The following is a 16,554-nucleotide window of genomic DNA, read 5'->3' on the forward strand; positions in this document are numbered from 1 at the left end:
AGTTCAAGCGTAAACAGTGTTTTCATGCCCTACGATATACACTGTTGCCAGTGGACCCCTAAATCCCTGGAACAGCTGAGTCCTAGGGTGTCAAAGATAATGGCGATTTATTGCAGTGCGAGGCTTTCTCATTGCCCCCCCTTTCCAATCGTCCCCCCCACCCCTCCCCCTTCCTCAAACAGATTAAAATTAAGCCTTAAACATGTGAGGATGGAATTAACACATTTAGCGAGTCTCCTCTTCCCACATCCCATTTTCGCTGCCGAGCGGCTGATCCCCGCTGCCGAACGCGGGTGCAATTTTAATGACTCGCAACGTTTTTGAAGTCCACATGAAAAAAGCGTCGCTCGCCGTTTGTGGCGGCGCTAGATATGGCTGGGCCACGGCCGGCCATGATTGGGGGGGAAAAACGGCGCCGACTCGGACTCCAGGCTCTTCGATAGGATCGGTGTCATTTTCCTCTCCACGATAAGACGCCTTGCTGACAAGGTCCGATTAGGAGTGAAAAAATCATTATTGCTATGCCTTTCATCCACCGGGGGTTTACCGATAAACAGCTCACCCGCGGCTAGATTTTCCGAGCGCGAGATGTTATGCGTTGAAGCGTATACATTTAGGAAATGTGGTTCCAAGCTACATTTTGGGAGTGTTTTTTAATAATCATCATCTTTTTGAATAGCTATAGAAAAACACACTTTTCTTTAAAACGTATTTTTACAAAAGGCCTCTTTTCCCCTCAAGCTGTGAAATATTTAAGTCGCAGCTCTCAGCTCCATTAATCAAACAATTATCACATAACTTTATATTCTTTTTGAACACAATACAACATGCCGATTGTATCAGCCAACAAAAAAAAAAGTTATTTATTATGCTATACCTAGAGGAAAAAAATATAAAATAAAATATTCACACTACATTGTAGAACAGAGAGAATAAAGTGAGAAGAGATTCAGCTACATGTTGAGAAGATTTACATTGCATATATACAGCACTTAATTGTAGAAATTATTAATTTACTGAGTAAAAAATATTTTCAATTCCAAAAGTATCAAATGGTGGTGTATTAGCAACTCAAACTAAATTTGAATAATTCAATAATAAAAAATATGAGCATTAACAAAACTTTTAAATTTGTGGGATTTTAATTTGTATAAATGTGTTTTATTAACATGATTATATAATAGAAAAAATGCATATAGTCAAGGATTAACACAATAGTTTAAACATTAAAGAAGTAAATCAAATTTGTCAAGAGGTAATAATAGCTTCTGCTTAAAACATGACGAGCACGTCATGAATGTAACTGATTATGTCATCCGCTAAGTGTTTGCTTATGGATTTGAGGAGCGAGCACCACTTTGGTGGCCCGGCACCAAAAGAATCACTGAGTCTGATCTTTAGAGGGAAGAGGGAGAAATAAAGAGAGAGTGGGAGAGAAACAGAGACCGCCACGAAGATGGAGGGGGAGAGATAGAGAGTCGGGACAAACGTGCGCTGTGTTACTGGGCCACTCCAGCGCCCGTGGACTCTCAGCAAGACTCAAAGCCACACTCGGCTTCAAAAGGGAGCCATGAAGATTTGTTTTTTTATGTTTACAAAAACATATTTATTTATTTCTCGTCACTCTGTCATTTATCTATTTATTTCTTGTCATCCCAGCACCCCCGTGCTCTGCCACTGGAATCATGTTCGATGACGCCGACGTTATCGCCCTCCCCTCTCTTTTACCCCCCCCCCCCCCCCACATACACACACACACACACACTCTCTTTTAATACCACTGCAGTTGAAAATCAAACTGCTCTAAAACAAATTGATGTAGTCTTTAATATAGTCGTCACAACATCACAGGGTCCCCGCGCGTCTGCCTTGGTGACAACTGCAGGGCTGCTTAGCTTAGCCCAGCGATGGCTGCCACTTTGTTGGTCGCTTCAATGATTTATCACAAAAAAAAGAGAGAGAGAGAGAGAGAGAGAGAGAGAGAGAGAGAGAGAGGGGGAGATTGTGAGAGAAAAAGGGGAGAGATAGAAAGAAAAAGACCCCTGGATCACGATTGAGTCACTGGCACCTTTGATTGACACGGTCTAATCAGCTTATCTTCATCCTCATAAAGTTGATAGCCTGCGGTGCTGCTCTCTACCTGGCATGGCGTGAACTTTGGGCTAGGCTGGGGCCCCTGGGGGCCGGGCCCTGGCCCTCTCTGCTTATCTAAACGGGACTGAAATCAATCCCTAATGAGCTGTTTTCATTTCGCAGGATTGATTACAGGCCCCTAAACACCAAGAACACTCGCCTAAGAAGTCTTCTCAGCCTCTTGCTGGCCACCTTTAAAATGCAGAGCAGCAGCGCTTTTGTCTGTGTCTGTCTTTGTCTTTGTTTCAGGGGCTCATTCTGCTGCCATTGCGAAGTTATTTGTGTCAACTGAACAAGTATAAAGGGGTTGAATTTTCAAAGTAAATTCACTCCACATTTGCTGGCTGGAGTTATTGAGTCAAGTCATTTCTTTTAAAATCGCCTCAGAGAAGCATTCATTCATAATAATAGTAAAAATTAAAAGCCTATACGTTTCATATTAAAATTGAATCTTAAAATTTAGAATTGCATTAAACATGCATTAGTCTCTGCAAGCAAGCTACAGAAGCTTAAAGCACACATACAGCCATTGCTGCTACGACCCATAATTCAAGTTTATTATTATTATTGTAATAAAGTCCTAAAATGTGCATTTACTGCACCATCAGCAAAGGCAAAACAAAGCAAATGTAATTTCAAGCAATTTGATTATTAGAGTGACGCCCGTAAACAAAGCAGTGGACTTTTATTAGCAGAACTGGAAAAATTCAGCAGGAGTTTTTGATGGAGCATTTTTTTTTTTTTTTTTTGCATCTTGTATGAACTGTCGATCAGTGTGCAACTCTCTCCCCTTCAATGAATAATAATCAAAAAGGTGGAGCAGCTAATCATTGCAACTTAGACGCCTTGTCTGACATGCTATCTATTTCAAAACAAGCAATCATAAATCATTCAAAAATCTTTTCAACTGTGGAGGGAAGGACTAAAATCTGACATGTCTTTGATTTAACATCAGTCAAGTCTCCACATTTGGGCATTTCAAATGCCCCCGACTCAAATGTCTTGAAATTGGCTAACTGCGTGCCCTCCCTCTTTATTTAGGGCCCTCTTTAACTGGGCTAGCCCCCATGTCTGCTTGTTGCTCTGCCTGGGCTTTTAAGTCCGTGCTCTTCACTAATGAAGTTCTATACTTTATTTATGAGACAAACAGAGGACCCTGGTTCTTGAGGGTGCGTGTGGTAAATAGCGCTGCGTGTCCAAAGAGTCTCCTCTATATCCCTCTGAGGGCTCTCACTGCTTTTGGCAGGGCCTTTGTTTTCCCTAAATACACTGGAGACATTGAGAATGGTAGAGAGAGAAAAAAAGAAATGCTGAAATCTGATAAAATGGTACTGTGTGAAGACTTATCTTTTCTCAGAACTAAGAGTACTGTGTTTCTTTTTTTCCCTTAAATGTGACCTAGAAGCATCCTGGCTTTTTTGTTCCTGGTCATTAAGAAATATATTGTCAACGCTAAAGAGAAAAAAGGGGGCAAAGCTGAGTTTCTACGCCATTTCTTTGTTCAGGATCTGTCTCTTTGAAATAAAATGTCTTTTAGTTACACTTTCCCCATTGGTCAATTACAGTTCCTAAGGGCTGCGGTGTCATCGTCGACGGAGAATGCAACTTTGAATTACGAGAAAAATAACGATGCTAAACTGCTCTCTGTAAAAAAGTACATCTTAGATGTCTGGGAAGAGTCGAGGTCTGCTGCAAGAAAGGAATTTTGCAATATGACCAGAGAGTGTCTGATTGGAGAAACACTTAACGCTGTAATTATTTGTGTTTAACGTCCATGGATGCCATACCTCTGCGTTTTAAAACTCAAAGCATGTTCCTCCACCGTTGCAAATGCCACTTTCATAAACATGCAGGCATAAAGCGCGGTGCACTTCTTGAGTTTTTATATCATTATTTTGTGCTTCTTGACGTGCAAGAGAAGGAACTACAATAAATGGAGCTTTTATTGGACTTTGTAAATAAACAGTTTAGCGTTTGCAAAAAAGACAAATCGCAGTCCTTGGTATACTGTGTCTCAATACTCTTAAGAACTATGGCAGGACTCTGATCTAACCAGTGCAGTATTTCATAAAGATGTCTGGGAAACGGTTGTGATTCGCCTTTGTGGGACCGCAAGAGTAAATATATAATTGGAGATGGGTGAACAACACTAAATTAAAGACCAAGCTGAACCACGTCAGATCTTATAAACCAGAGGACAAACGCGGCTACCTGATGTTTGTGCCCAGCGTGTTCGCTGAATTAAAGAGCCTGGCATGGTCGAGTAATAAGTCTCGTGGAGGAGTGCATATTCCCTGTGTATCTACGTTTTTTTTTTGTGCAGATGTATTCCCTTGTTTGACCCGGAGACATTGCCATTTCAGGTTGTGCATCTGAGCGGAGGGTCGGTATCGACAGCAGAGCAAAGGAAGGGGTCATGGATTAAAGACGTGGGGCGAAGCTTCCCCACCAAACCACAAACGCACCCCCAGCTGCTGTGGACCAAGCCAAGTGTGTGGGACCAAGGCAGGATAAACGAGCATTGTTCTTAGCTAGCTGCACACACAGCGGATGAGAGGGCCACCGGTGATACAGGGTCAAGGGGCATGTGGCCGACGAGGAGGAGGAGGAGGAGAGACCGCCGGGCCCAGGAGGTACTGAACACTGTTAAGCCATGGCCCACTTCTTTAACACCAACCAAGCTGTGAAGCAAAAAACATAAAAAAAAAAAAAAAACGAGCCGCTCCAGTGAAACACACAACTGGGTAGAATTAAAAAAATCTGTCGGCTGTCGCAGAATCTGACACAGTCGAGAAGCTGGGATAACGGCAGGATCATCCGAGGCATTTGCATTCTCTGCTTAAAAGTGTTGATTCAGATTGTATTTATGAATTTGTGAACGCAAGTTAGAGAGAACATCAAAAGCCGGTGGTCTGCGTGCGAACCTTCCTTGACTTGAATTATTAAATCTGTCGATGTCGCACACGCCAGCCACCCCGCGATTATAGTGTAAATTGACAAACTTTTTCAAAACTACAACGGAAGCCACAGAAAGCCGGTTGATACTTCAAGAATGAGCTTTGATACATCTCTGAGGAATACACTGTGCCTCAATAATGTGGTGACTGTCAGGAAGGAAGACAGGAAGAAGAAGAAAAATATGCTAACTGGTTAAATCTATTTAAGAACCCAATGAGCTTTTTTCTTATTTTAAGATAAAAACCATCCTTGATAATGAGGAAAAAAGGACTTTGTGTGTGTTATTTTTTGTGATGGTTTATTTAGAATGTGATATTATGTTTTTTGTCTTCTTCCTGCACTCCTGAATTAAGAACATCAGGAGGAACGCTGACGTTGTTTATTTTCACAGACCCCCTGTCTGTTTGTGGAAAAAAAAAAAAAAACAGTCGCTCAACCAACACACACACACACACACACACACACACACACACACACACACACACACACACACACACACACACACACACACACACACACACACACACACACACACACACACACACACACACACACACACACACACACACACACACACACACACACACACACACACACACACACACACACACACACACACACACACACACACACAAATTTTCTTCGGGAGCAGAGCAAGAAAAAGCGGCGCTCGATCTGTTGCCTGTACATCTCTCTCTCTCTCTCCCTTCCTCCCTGGCTCCCCTTTGATGTGCTCCCGAAAATGTCATCAGGCGTCAAGGAAAGAGGTTTTTTTTTTCGACCCCCCCCCCACCCTCCCCCACCCACCACCCCCAAACACACACATCCACCCACCTCGCATATGAGCAAGACAATTTGCTGTCGCTCACTCATCCCCACCACTATCTTGACTCCCCCTCCCAACACCCCCCCCCCTCTACTCCTTCCTCTCCCAATCCCAAACAGACTACGTACCGGTTTCTACTGCTATCTGGTAGCCGGCCTCCAGTCTCCGTGATGACCTTTCCAGCTTCTCTGTGTTGTCCAACAGATGCGCTCTCTGCAACAAATAGAGAAGAGGGGAAAAAAAAAATGAAGCCAGAGAAACAAACACACACACAAAAAAAAAATAAAAAATTTGATTGAGAGGGCTGGGACCCATTTCAAAGAAACACATCAACACTGTCACCTAAACAGACAGACCACATCCACAGCAACAACATAATACAGCCAGGTTGGCAATAACCTTCATGGATGACAATGTGTTCTATGCTGATGGAATATCAAGCATATGCATGTTGAGGCTGACAATGTAAGAGGTGCTGCTGCCTCATCTTGGACGTAAAAACAAGAAGAACCACTTTGAGGTGTGCTGCCTTCCTGGTATTGTTTCCCAGCACAGCCTTCAGCTGCAGACAGGGGTTAAGGCAGCGAGGTGGAGCGAATTAACATGCAACCAAATTCAATTTGAAGCTTTCCAGTTAAAAAGGAAAATCCGGTCCAGGTGAGGGGCTTTCCAAACGAAAAGGAGAAATTGAAGACAAAAATCAACATTTACCTCATTTCGTAATGCAACATGTAAAATGTACCATTTCCTGAATAATAATAACAACAATAACGATCCATCAATGTCATAAATGAACATCATTATAGATGTGAAATGTAATAATTTTCCTAAACAAAACCATCAAACGTCTCTTCTGCTTGTTGTTCATCCACATTAGTGGACAAATACAGTAATTCATGTTGTATGAGTTACCGCATCCCCCCCCCCCCCCCCCGTTTTACTCACAGCTATCAACAATTGACAAGGCTGCCCATTGAAAGCATGGAGCTCGGAGAGCATATCAAGAAAAAAAATGTGTTTCATAAATAATTAACCACGTTTTTTCAAAGTGGATGTTTGTGAGTATCAAGGTGTTAGCTAGGGCTCTAATATGGTGTGTAAACGTAGTGATATGTTTGTTAGTTTGATAGTTTGTTAGATAGCAGAGAACCAGCGGTTTGAGTTTCTTCTCTGAACAATTCATGTCTGACGAGCAAGGCAAGAAATATGTGATCTGGTGACTGATGGCCTTGAGTTCCCTTTCACTGTAGGTGCTCACAAAATGCACACATCTACCATTATGTCTATATTTCATGGTGTTCACACATACTGCAGCATGCACCAACACATATACACATGCAGTTCTATAGAAAAGGGAATAGGAAAATGGTTTTATATTTACTTTGAGTTCAGCGTCTTTGTATCCAGATGAAAATAAATGAGGAACCAATGCCACATTTACACAAAAGCTCATATTGACAACAATGCTGATCTATTTCTGTATTGTTCAATATAATGTGTGCTTTATTGTCCTGAATTAAGTGGAATATGTATGTGACCTGTGCAAAGAGTTTTCAGGAGTGACTGTTGCGAGTGATTGGTTGACGTTACTTGTCACTATTTGGTTTAAACATAATCATTTCCACTATGAGGGGACCCTACATTTGATCTCAGCAACAGTTAGTCAATTTATCAATGAGTCGTGGAAGTCATTTTTAAAGAAAGCAGGAAATCTCTATCTGGGAATGTAATGTTTTCAACATTAAATTGTTTAATTAATTGGTCAAAAGAGGCGTTCGAATTAGAACTGATGCTTTGGTTGTGGTTGCAATAAACTGCCTAAAACGTCAATATTAGATCATTTATCACCACAATTTTCCCATGCAGGTTCCCCTCCACCTCACAAATGTGTGTCTATGTTTTGGACAAGTCATTTGAAAGGAGTTCACCACAACCTGTAAAAACATGACCGTTTTAGGGCATATCTGCTAAAGGGTAGCTTCAGTATTTTTCAATCTGGACATGTTTTGTGTCAAAGTGACTAATGGGGACACCAGCTGGTCCGGTTTAGAGAAAGAAGCCGCTAAAGGGGCTGCAATGTCATCGCTCGTGGCAATTCCTCACAGTCAATGCTAAAAGTGATGGTTTTTTGCCACCAACAGGCTCAGATTGTTATTATAAGAGTCTGACAACATTATGGAAAGGACCCTACAGAGAAATACAATGGTCTTCTTTACCTTCAGCTGGATCCGGTGTGTTTGTTACCGTGTCTAACCAAGTCGCGTCCACATTGTTGGAACAATGGATGAAAAATAGCGAAGTTACCCTTTAGGTTTGATTCTGTGTTTCTGACCTTGTATGTTTTTAATACAATTCCTAAGATCTGATAAACTACAACTCTCATTAAAAGATTCTGCTGCACTGCATCACAAGGGGGTTAATCATGGAAGCATCCGTTTGATCATTCTTTGTTTCAAATAAAGCTTAGATATTATATTGAAGTTCAGTGCAATTATACCATTTTCCCCATCATGGTTGCTTCTAGCAGATTTTAAATACTGACAAAAACTGTGATATTTGCTGATTGGTTGAAATTGACTCGACTTACTTTTTACACATTTTCAGCCAAACATTTAGGTGTATTTAAAAGATAAGTTGTGTGTATATTGTCGACCCAACATATCCTTTAAGGGTAGTTAATACCATTGCTCAGTCTATTAGGCACACGTACGGTGTAATCTCAATAAAGTCTATTGATCCGTGGTTCTTCAGTGCAGAGTCTATCTAACATACAAACATAGCTTCAATCAACATATACAGCCCCATATTGTCCACTACCCCCGCTTTGATTAAATCCAAACTGAATTCAGAAGAGAGGAATATAAACAGCATAAACATGGAAGGCTTAAATGTTTACTCCAATGTTGTTGGTTTTGATGGCCTTTCTAATATGCTATGCTAAGAAACTGATCAGATGTAACATATTTGACACTCAAAAACAACCCGACGAATGACATCCGCCTCTCTGACAAGGGTTTATGCCCATCAAATGAGCGGAGGGGACAGGGGGAGAAGTGAAGTCTCTAGTTTTGCTTAGGCTGTCAAAATGTGTACCAGCTAATCACTCAGAGGAAATGAAAAAACGTGGAGGGAAGAAAAAAAAAAAAAAGTCAACGACACACTTTTCAAAGTTTGACAATAAGAGGAAAGGGAAAAGAGCAGGGAGGAGAAAACTCCCTCTGAACTCTTTTCTTTCCCTCGCTTCCCTTTTCTACGCGCCGCTGACAGATGTCATTTAAAATTGCTGAGATACTTTTCAATAGTTAAAGGGAGGGCAGGGGGAGGATGGAGGGATAGGAGAGCGGGTGGGCGGGTGGATGGCTGGTAAAATGGGCTGCTGGCAGGAGGAAAGCGATAAGGAGACGGTGAGCGGGACGGGATGCAAGGTGCGGTTGTGTTTTTTTTGGCGAAGGGTGTGGCGGGGGGGGGGGGGGGGGGGGTTACATGGGTGTGGAAGTTGTAGCGGCACCGGCAGAGATGGTGGTGGCGTGCTCGTGGGAGAAAATGGATAGCAAGCTTGGGCTATAATGAGCCTACGGATCAGAGGGGACGTATTGACATGCAATGCTTAAGCTTATACACCTAGACCATGGCTGCAGTGCCTGTGTGTGCCTGGGAGCATGAGGCAGCCGCGGATACTGACAGAATAGCGCACTCCCCGGGTTCTTCAAAGAGCTCAAGTGATTAGTATGTTATCATTACCATTCGAAACGTGATTTTTTTCCTATTCCCTCTCGGCAAAGGTGACACGTCTCGGGGAGACGGCCGGCGGACTCACTGCGATGGAAAAGCCACTTCAAAGCTTTCTCCTCCTGAATTTCTCTCTCTCTCTCTCTCCCTCGTTCTGTCTTCTTTTCGGGCCGGGGGGAGGGGAGGGTGAGTGTGTGAGGTGGGCTGCTGGGGGGGGGGGGGGGGTAGTGGTGGCAGTGGCGGTGTGTATATATATATATATATATATATATATATATATATATATATATATATATATATATATATATATATATATATATATATATATATATATATATATATATATATATATATATATATATATATATATATATATATATATATATATATATATATATATATGTATATGTGTGTGTGTGTGTGTGTGTGTGTGTGATCATTAGAATAATGCGCCCCCAGTTTGATGGTGACAGAACCTGAAGGAAAGGGTGAGAGTTCAGCCACTAACAATCCAGTAATGGCCCACTGTGATGGCCCTACTAATGAAACAATCCAGCCATGGACACTGGACCATGCCATGGGAAATAATGAAAAGGAACGTGTACAGTGAGAACTAAACATCCTATACTATATAGTCACAGTTTTCATAAGATGTCTAAAAAGCAATATTGTTCCAATATTCAAATATCACACAACAACCAGACAAATGAGAATCAAAGTGTTCGGCTATGGTTTTATTATAGTAAGACAAAATCCCAGACATCCCCGTCAGCATTTTGTCGGAGGAAATGCAAAGTGGCTTCCAGACCCAACTGTGCTACAACATCCCATAATCAAGGCTTGACCCCTGTAGACACGCATACACCAACACCTATTCAAAACCCAAATGCTGGCTTAGAATCCATTAATCGACTCTAAACTAAGGTTTTCATCAAAATCATATCTGATGATCTCATGGAGCCTTCTAGCAAAAGACTTAAATACAATATATGATAAAGATTGTGCATGTCTGAGTGCACTGGTGCACCCCACCACCACCACCACCACCACCACCGTTTCTGCCTATGCATGTATGCCTTTTCATCTGACACCTACATTTTGAACAAAGATCTTCTTAGGAACCACGAAAATGGTGTTTTTTTGTTGTGCTTTTTTGCGTCAAGAAACACTCTTCAGTTGTAAGTTATTAACGGGGAGCCCCAGAACAATGCAGCTGTAGCTCAAAAGAAATCTCTCCCCTCTTCTTTCGCTCTCCTGCCTTTTTTTTTTCCAATATCAAACACAGGCGGTTACTATCACCATTTTCCAAAGTTCAGATGATTTCCTTATTATTTCAATAAGGGTGGGGGAGAGTCAAAGTGAATAATGATGACAGCTGTGATTCAGACTGACTGTGTGATCTTCTGTGCCGTTTGTTTGGGACTTGTAAGACGAGGAATTACAAGTGTCAAACAGCTGTGAATATGGGTGCTAAATATTTAAACATGTTTTTCAGCTGCAGAAAAAAAAAAAAAGTATAGTTTTTTTTTTTAAAAGCAAGACTTAAGTGTGTATAAGCTGTGCCAGCCTTTGATTCAAATGCAGGAAGAGCAGAGGGGTAAAAGACTGCAACGGGGAAGTGCGACGGCGAAGAGGGGGCGCAGAATCAAGCCCGATTACACAGATTGGTCCGTTCCAAAAAGGGGGAGACAGGTGAGGTAACACAAGCTGTCTTCTGACCCTCAGGCGAGGAGGAAATGCACAGAAAGAGGTTGGGAAGAAGAAGGGGAAACAACAGTACAGCTAAATAAAGGGAAAGAAGTGTGATAACATGGCATCTAGGCCAGGTTGGCGCTCTAAATTATAGATAGGTGTGAATGGTGAGCCTTTGATAGGAATTGAATTACTCTGCTTCAGCAGAGGTTCTTTTGAACACAGTCTCACTCAAAAGGCACATTTAACAACGTACTGTAACTACACCTGCACATACAAGTGCAGTCATAACTCAAAGGACAAGCAACAGAACAGTGAAACAACTAAATCTGCTTTAATTACAGGGAAATACACCTTCTCTAAAACTGATAGAATCAATGATGTTACTGCTCCTGTTAGGAATATCTATAGACTGTCTACGAGCAACTGTTTCAGGTTTAAATCAATAAAAGCCTATGTTACACTAAGCATGCTTTTTAAAAACCACTATGTAACTAAATAAACCAACTACTGTGACAACTAAATCAACATTCAGCCATTTTTAGACGGCTTCACTTATCTAAATTATGTTTAGAGTTGAAGTTTCAGCCTTAAAAGAAACATAAATGGACGATTGTCATGGCAGTCCACTATTATAATTGCCACAATCATTTATTTGTTCAACTGAAAGATAAAATCAATTAAAAGTGTATTTTATTGTGTAGTGGAGCAGCTCAACATAGCATTGGCATTATAGTTACAGCTATATTACAGGTACTGCAACGACATGAAAGTTCAAGGAACCACAACATTATTCCAACAATCAGTGGCTTTCGTTTAATAAAATAATCATTAAGGGCAATAAAGTTAGATTCTTACGATAGCATTTGGTAACTCTTGTTTCTGCTGGCTGTGTATTGTCGCCAACTTCATCTGCTAAACTAAAATGATCTTTACTAACATGATCTACAAGCCAGCAATGTACAGTACCCGACAGTTCAACATGTTTTCTTGGCATTTTTGTTTGTTTGAACATGATGATGATCATGTCGTTGAAGTGGACGCTTAGTGACTGTTGTCATTACGCTGCACACTGTGCGTGACACCTTACATTGTGCACATTATAGAAGTCACGAAGCGAGTTCAGTAAACCTTGGCAATGGTGGTGATGTTAATGCAGTGAATGACAAAAAGACAACGATCGTACTGTCTGTCATGTATAATATAAACACACATATCAATAATGATAACCTCAATCCAATTTATTACAACAGGCAGAAAGAAAGTCATGTGGCTCCATTCAAATAATACAAGCAGCAAAACCCTGTTGAAACTAAAAAGTTGATCAAGTTCTGAACTGCGAAGATACTCTTAAGTTTATCTTCATTCCTTCAATATTTGCCTTTAAAAAGTGGAATCAGAAATAACATCTTATCTTGACTTTATGTTATTTAAGGTAACTGGAGGAACTAGCCTTCAGTGAATTCATTATCTTTGGCTTGTAAGCTGTTCAATCAGACAAAAAGAAGGAAAAAAATAAAATAAAAAGTGTCCAAATGAGCTGAATTTAATTTTCTCCGGGAGAGAGGAGGGCAAATGGAAATTTCAGTGGGAAAGCAGAATTTGAACTGTTGGAGCAGAGAAGCACTTACCTCTTCACGTAACTTTATCAACTGCATCAGGAGAGCAGAAGGGAGAAGAGAGAAAGATTGAGAGAGTGAAGGAGAGATAATAAATAAATAAAAAAAGGCAGAAACATGGCAGGAAGAAGATCAGTCATGTGGCTGGGTACAGAATTAACCTCGACGATTTATCTGTTTGCATGTTTAGCATTTGGAAATCACAAGACAAACACATTAAACGGAGCTAAACACGCCGCTCGGGCTGACTTTTTTTTTGAACAAACAAAGATCAAGTCCTGGCGCTGTCACATTAAACAAGAGAGGGAACGGATCGCTCGACTCGCGATATCACCTAACATTATCAAGGACGTCACATCACTGAAGTTGCTATAGCAAGAGGAAAGAGGAAAAAATACAGTCTGCGCAGTTACAAAATATATTTCCTCAACATTTGTAAACTGCATCTGTCATTTTGCTGAATTCTCTGGAAAGGGATAAAAAGAAATGTGTGTGTCCTTTGGAACCGAGGTGGAGAAACGCTGAGCCACACTGTTTATCAACGCTGATATCCTGTCGATATTTCACGCAGCTCGTGCATCTCCGTGAAGGTGCATTTAGATTATGTATGCGAGGCCAACACTGTATATACGTACAGGGGAGCGCATTATTGGGACAGCCACAGATCATGAAAAATGAATCTTAGCACAGCTATACATTTTTGATGAAAGAGAATGGGGAAATTTAAAGTGAAGTAAATAAGAAATGCTATTCCTATTCCCCCGCGCTGGAAAGGCTTGCATCTCTGATAATGGATCAGACATTTGAGGGAGGGAAATAATCCCATTTGCCATTAATTATGCCTAATCACAATTAAAAAGGTTGCTTCCCTGGCCTGTTCTTGTTGCTGGAGAGGAGGAAAGCGAAGGCTGGGGCTTATCGTGGGAACGCAACACGGATGGCAGAAAAAGGGGGAAGGACACGTTTCTTGATTTGCGAGCCTTTTAGAGGCGTCTTTTCTCTTTTCTCTCATCCACATTTCTTGACCAACATTAAAGATTAGGAGATGTGAGGAGAGGCTCAGGGCCGCTGTTACTTGTGCTGTTTGTTTGAATTTTGTGAGCCTGGAATAATTTTGTATCACATAAAAAGGTGAGAGTTGCTAGATTTCAAAGAAGAACTTGATTGCTAACTTTAAAAAGGTACAAAACAAACAAACATAAACATGCTGGTGGAAAAATTAAGCACCAACTCTTCTGACCAGGATAAATATAAAAAACTAACATTAAACATTTGTTATACTAGGATCCTAAATAACAAAAACAACACTGCACTGCATACCTTTGTCTCCTCTATTTATATTACACCGCTAGTAAACACACTCGAAGAAATGTGTCGAATGGTAATACATTCATGAGGAATATACTATATAAAACACAAACATCAAGTACTTCCCCCATTACAATCGTGCATTTGTCACTGCACTCCCCCCCCCCGTATTGTTTTTAAAAGCATCTCAAAAATAGTTCTCGCATCGTTTTAGTTTTTCCCCACCAATCCCCAAAAAAAACACGACGCTTCACTGCAATATTGCAAACATAAAAAAACATTGTTGATATCTGTAAGGAGGGAGGTAAACAAGTATAATTGTGTGTTTTCCTTTTTCTTTCCCTTGAAAATGTCGGCAGCAACAAGATGCACTTAAAGAGTGGAAACTGTCTTTTCTAACTCGAGCAGCAGCTCCCCGCTAAGAATGCATTATTGAAGGGGCCAAAGTTTAAAACTACACTGTGGATGTGTTTATTTGGGGGGGCTTGAGAAAAACCCAGCAGATCCTGCGATCCCTCACCCCCAGCTCAGCCATCAGTCAATGGGTACCGAACAAAACTTGTTCGAGCTCATTTGTGCTGCCTCACTGATTGCGAGTGCTGGTGGAGGATTTGTTAAAACTATACGAGGGGCATGTTGAGCCGGGTTGTTTCTTCCTGTGTAGCTTTATTTTTCTTTGGCATCCATTCTTTCCCACAGCCAACGACGCTCACGTTGCTCAAGAGATATAGAGCCGTAAATACAGAATATTGTAAATGTTATAATTACTCCGGCATGAGCGCCTTTTGCCTTGTGTTTTTGTGATGCCAGCCAGTATTCAAAATTGCACTGCTGCAATTTTTCTGTTATGATAATCAGCAATTTTTCTTTTTTTCAAACAAAAGATTTCTTTTTTTTTTTTATCCAATACGGAATTCGATACAAGTGGTAATCTGCTTCCTTTGTAGCCTGTAAAATCTGGTCCATGCCGGCTCAAACCGGCACAATCTCTTGTGGCCAAGCCTTCTGCTGTGACTGAAATCGAAACTATTCCGTATAGTGTTCGTGTGTGGAAAACAGGCGGGCATTTGCTGCTTTGTGTGTGGCGTCTGTCTTTGTGTGTGTGTGTGTGTGTGTGTGTGTGTGCACCAACGTTTGTGCGTGTGTTGCATGCAGAGGAAACAGAAGGAGAAAATGTGCAATGGTAGCCTACCACATTATTAAAAAAAAAACAAGTGATAGTGCCAATTCAGTCTCTGTCCGCACACAGATAACGAATAAATGGCGAACTCTATTAAATCGTCCTTTAGCCATTATCGCAGGGCCAATACGCCATTTTCAGAACTTATGACGGTTCCCTATTTACTTAGCTATAAATCCTTGCCATGTAACCAACAGATTTGTGACTGGTAATGATCTGCTCAGCCAGGGCTATATGAAATGATCCTGACCTCTTTCAGATCGTCAGGAATTTAATTGACCGACTTGCCCCGGCCCCCACCATCTTTTCCCCTCTCCTATCGCCGCCGTCTCGTTAGATAAAAAAAACTCTGAAGTTCCGAGTACTCCACTCACAGCAAAACCAAGACGACTATTATCTCCACAAGTTATAGAACGAAAATGAGGTAAATACGGCACCTGGGAGGAAAAAGGAGAAAACGTATATCGTCTCTTTACTTTGCTTTTGGCCCCAGCAGGAATATTCTTTCTCAGGCTTTGTGTGCGTACTTTAGATATACGGTGGAATACAATTATTAAAGTTTCACCTCAGACATTATAATTGCTAAATATTAAAAGGGTTTTTCACAATTCAATAATTGATATTGTATATTTTCAACATATTCAAGTCTCGAGTCGTGGTGATACTTTTGCACAAAATGAAATTGAATGAAATACAATGAAAAAATTAAAAGGAAAGTGTCACTTATTTTTTTTTCATCTTTGGCCCAAAATTCCCGAAGATGAACGTTTTCAGCTAAATATATTTTTTTATACCTTTAACATTCATTCCATGTAATTCATATTATTCACAAACATTTCATAATTTGCATTATTGTGTTGACGTGAGCTGAGAATTAAATGTCACATTCTGATACCTCTAATGTGTGCATGCATGGATCAAATGAACACGTTATTGTTTTCAGTCAGGAACACAATAATTTGACATAAAATAAAAATAATTTGATCATTATAATTAAGAATACTAAAAAACAATATTAACAATAAAACAGCAATTTCCCCAATTTAGAATATAAATGTATAACATCATTCCATAATATTAATTCTATACGGATACATTTCTTTCAATGA

At 40.7% G+C, this 16,554-nt stretch overlaps 1 protein-coding gene across 3 annotated transcripts in view; it reads right to left on the reverse strand.

The window, feature by feature from the left end:
* Window positions 1-16,554, reverse strand: part of vti1a (vesicle transport through interaction with t-SNAREs 1A) — a 105,243-nt gene that overhangs the window by 67,044 nt on the left and 21,645 nt on the right. For all 3 annotated transcript variants that reach the window (XM_076093840.1, XM_076093842.1, XM_076093843.1), the window contains exon 5: window positions 6,046-6,130. In XM_076093840.1, coding sequence (XP_075949955.1) covers window positions 6,046-6,130 — 85 coding nt within the window. The remainder of the gene's footprint in view (window positions 1-6,045; window positions 6,131-16,554) is intronic.

Source organism: Anarhichas minor, unplaced genomic scaffold, assembly GCF_050575085.1.
Source record: "Anarhichas minor isolate MPS153535 unplaced genomic scaffold, ASM5057508v1 ptg000017l, whole genome shotgun sequence".
In the NCBI taxonomy this organism is placed as follows: Eukaryota; Metazoa; Chordata; class Actinopteri; order Perciformes; family Anarhichadidae; genus Anarhichas; species Anarhichas minor.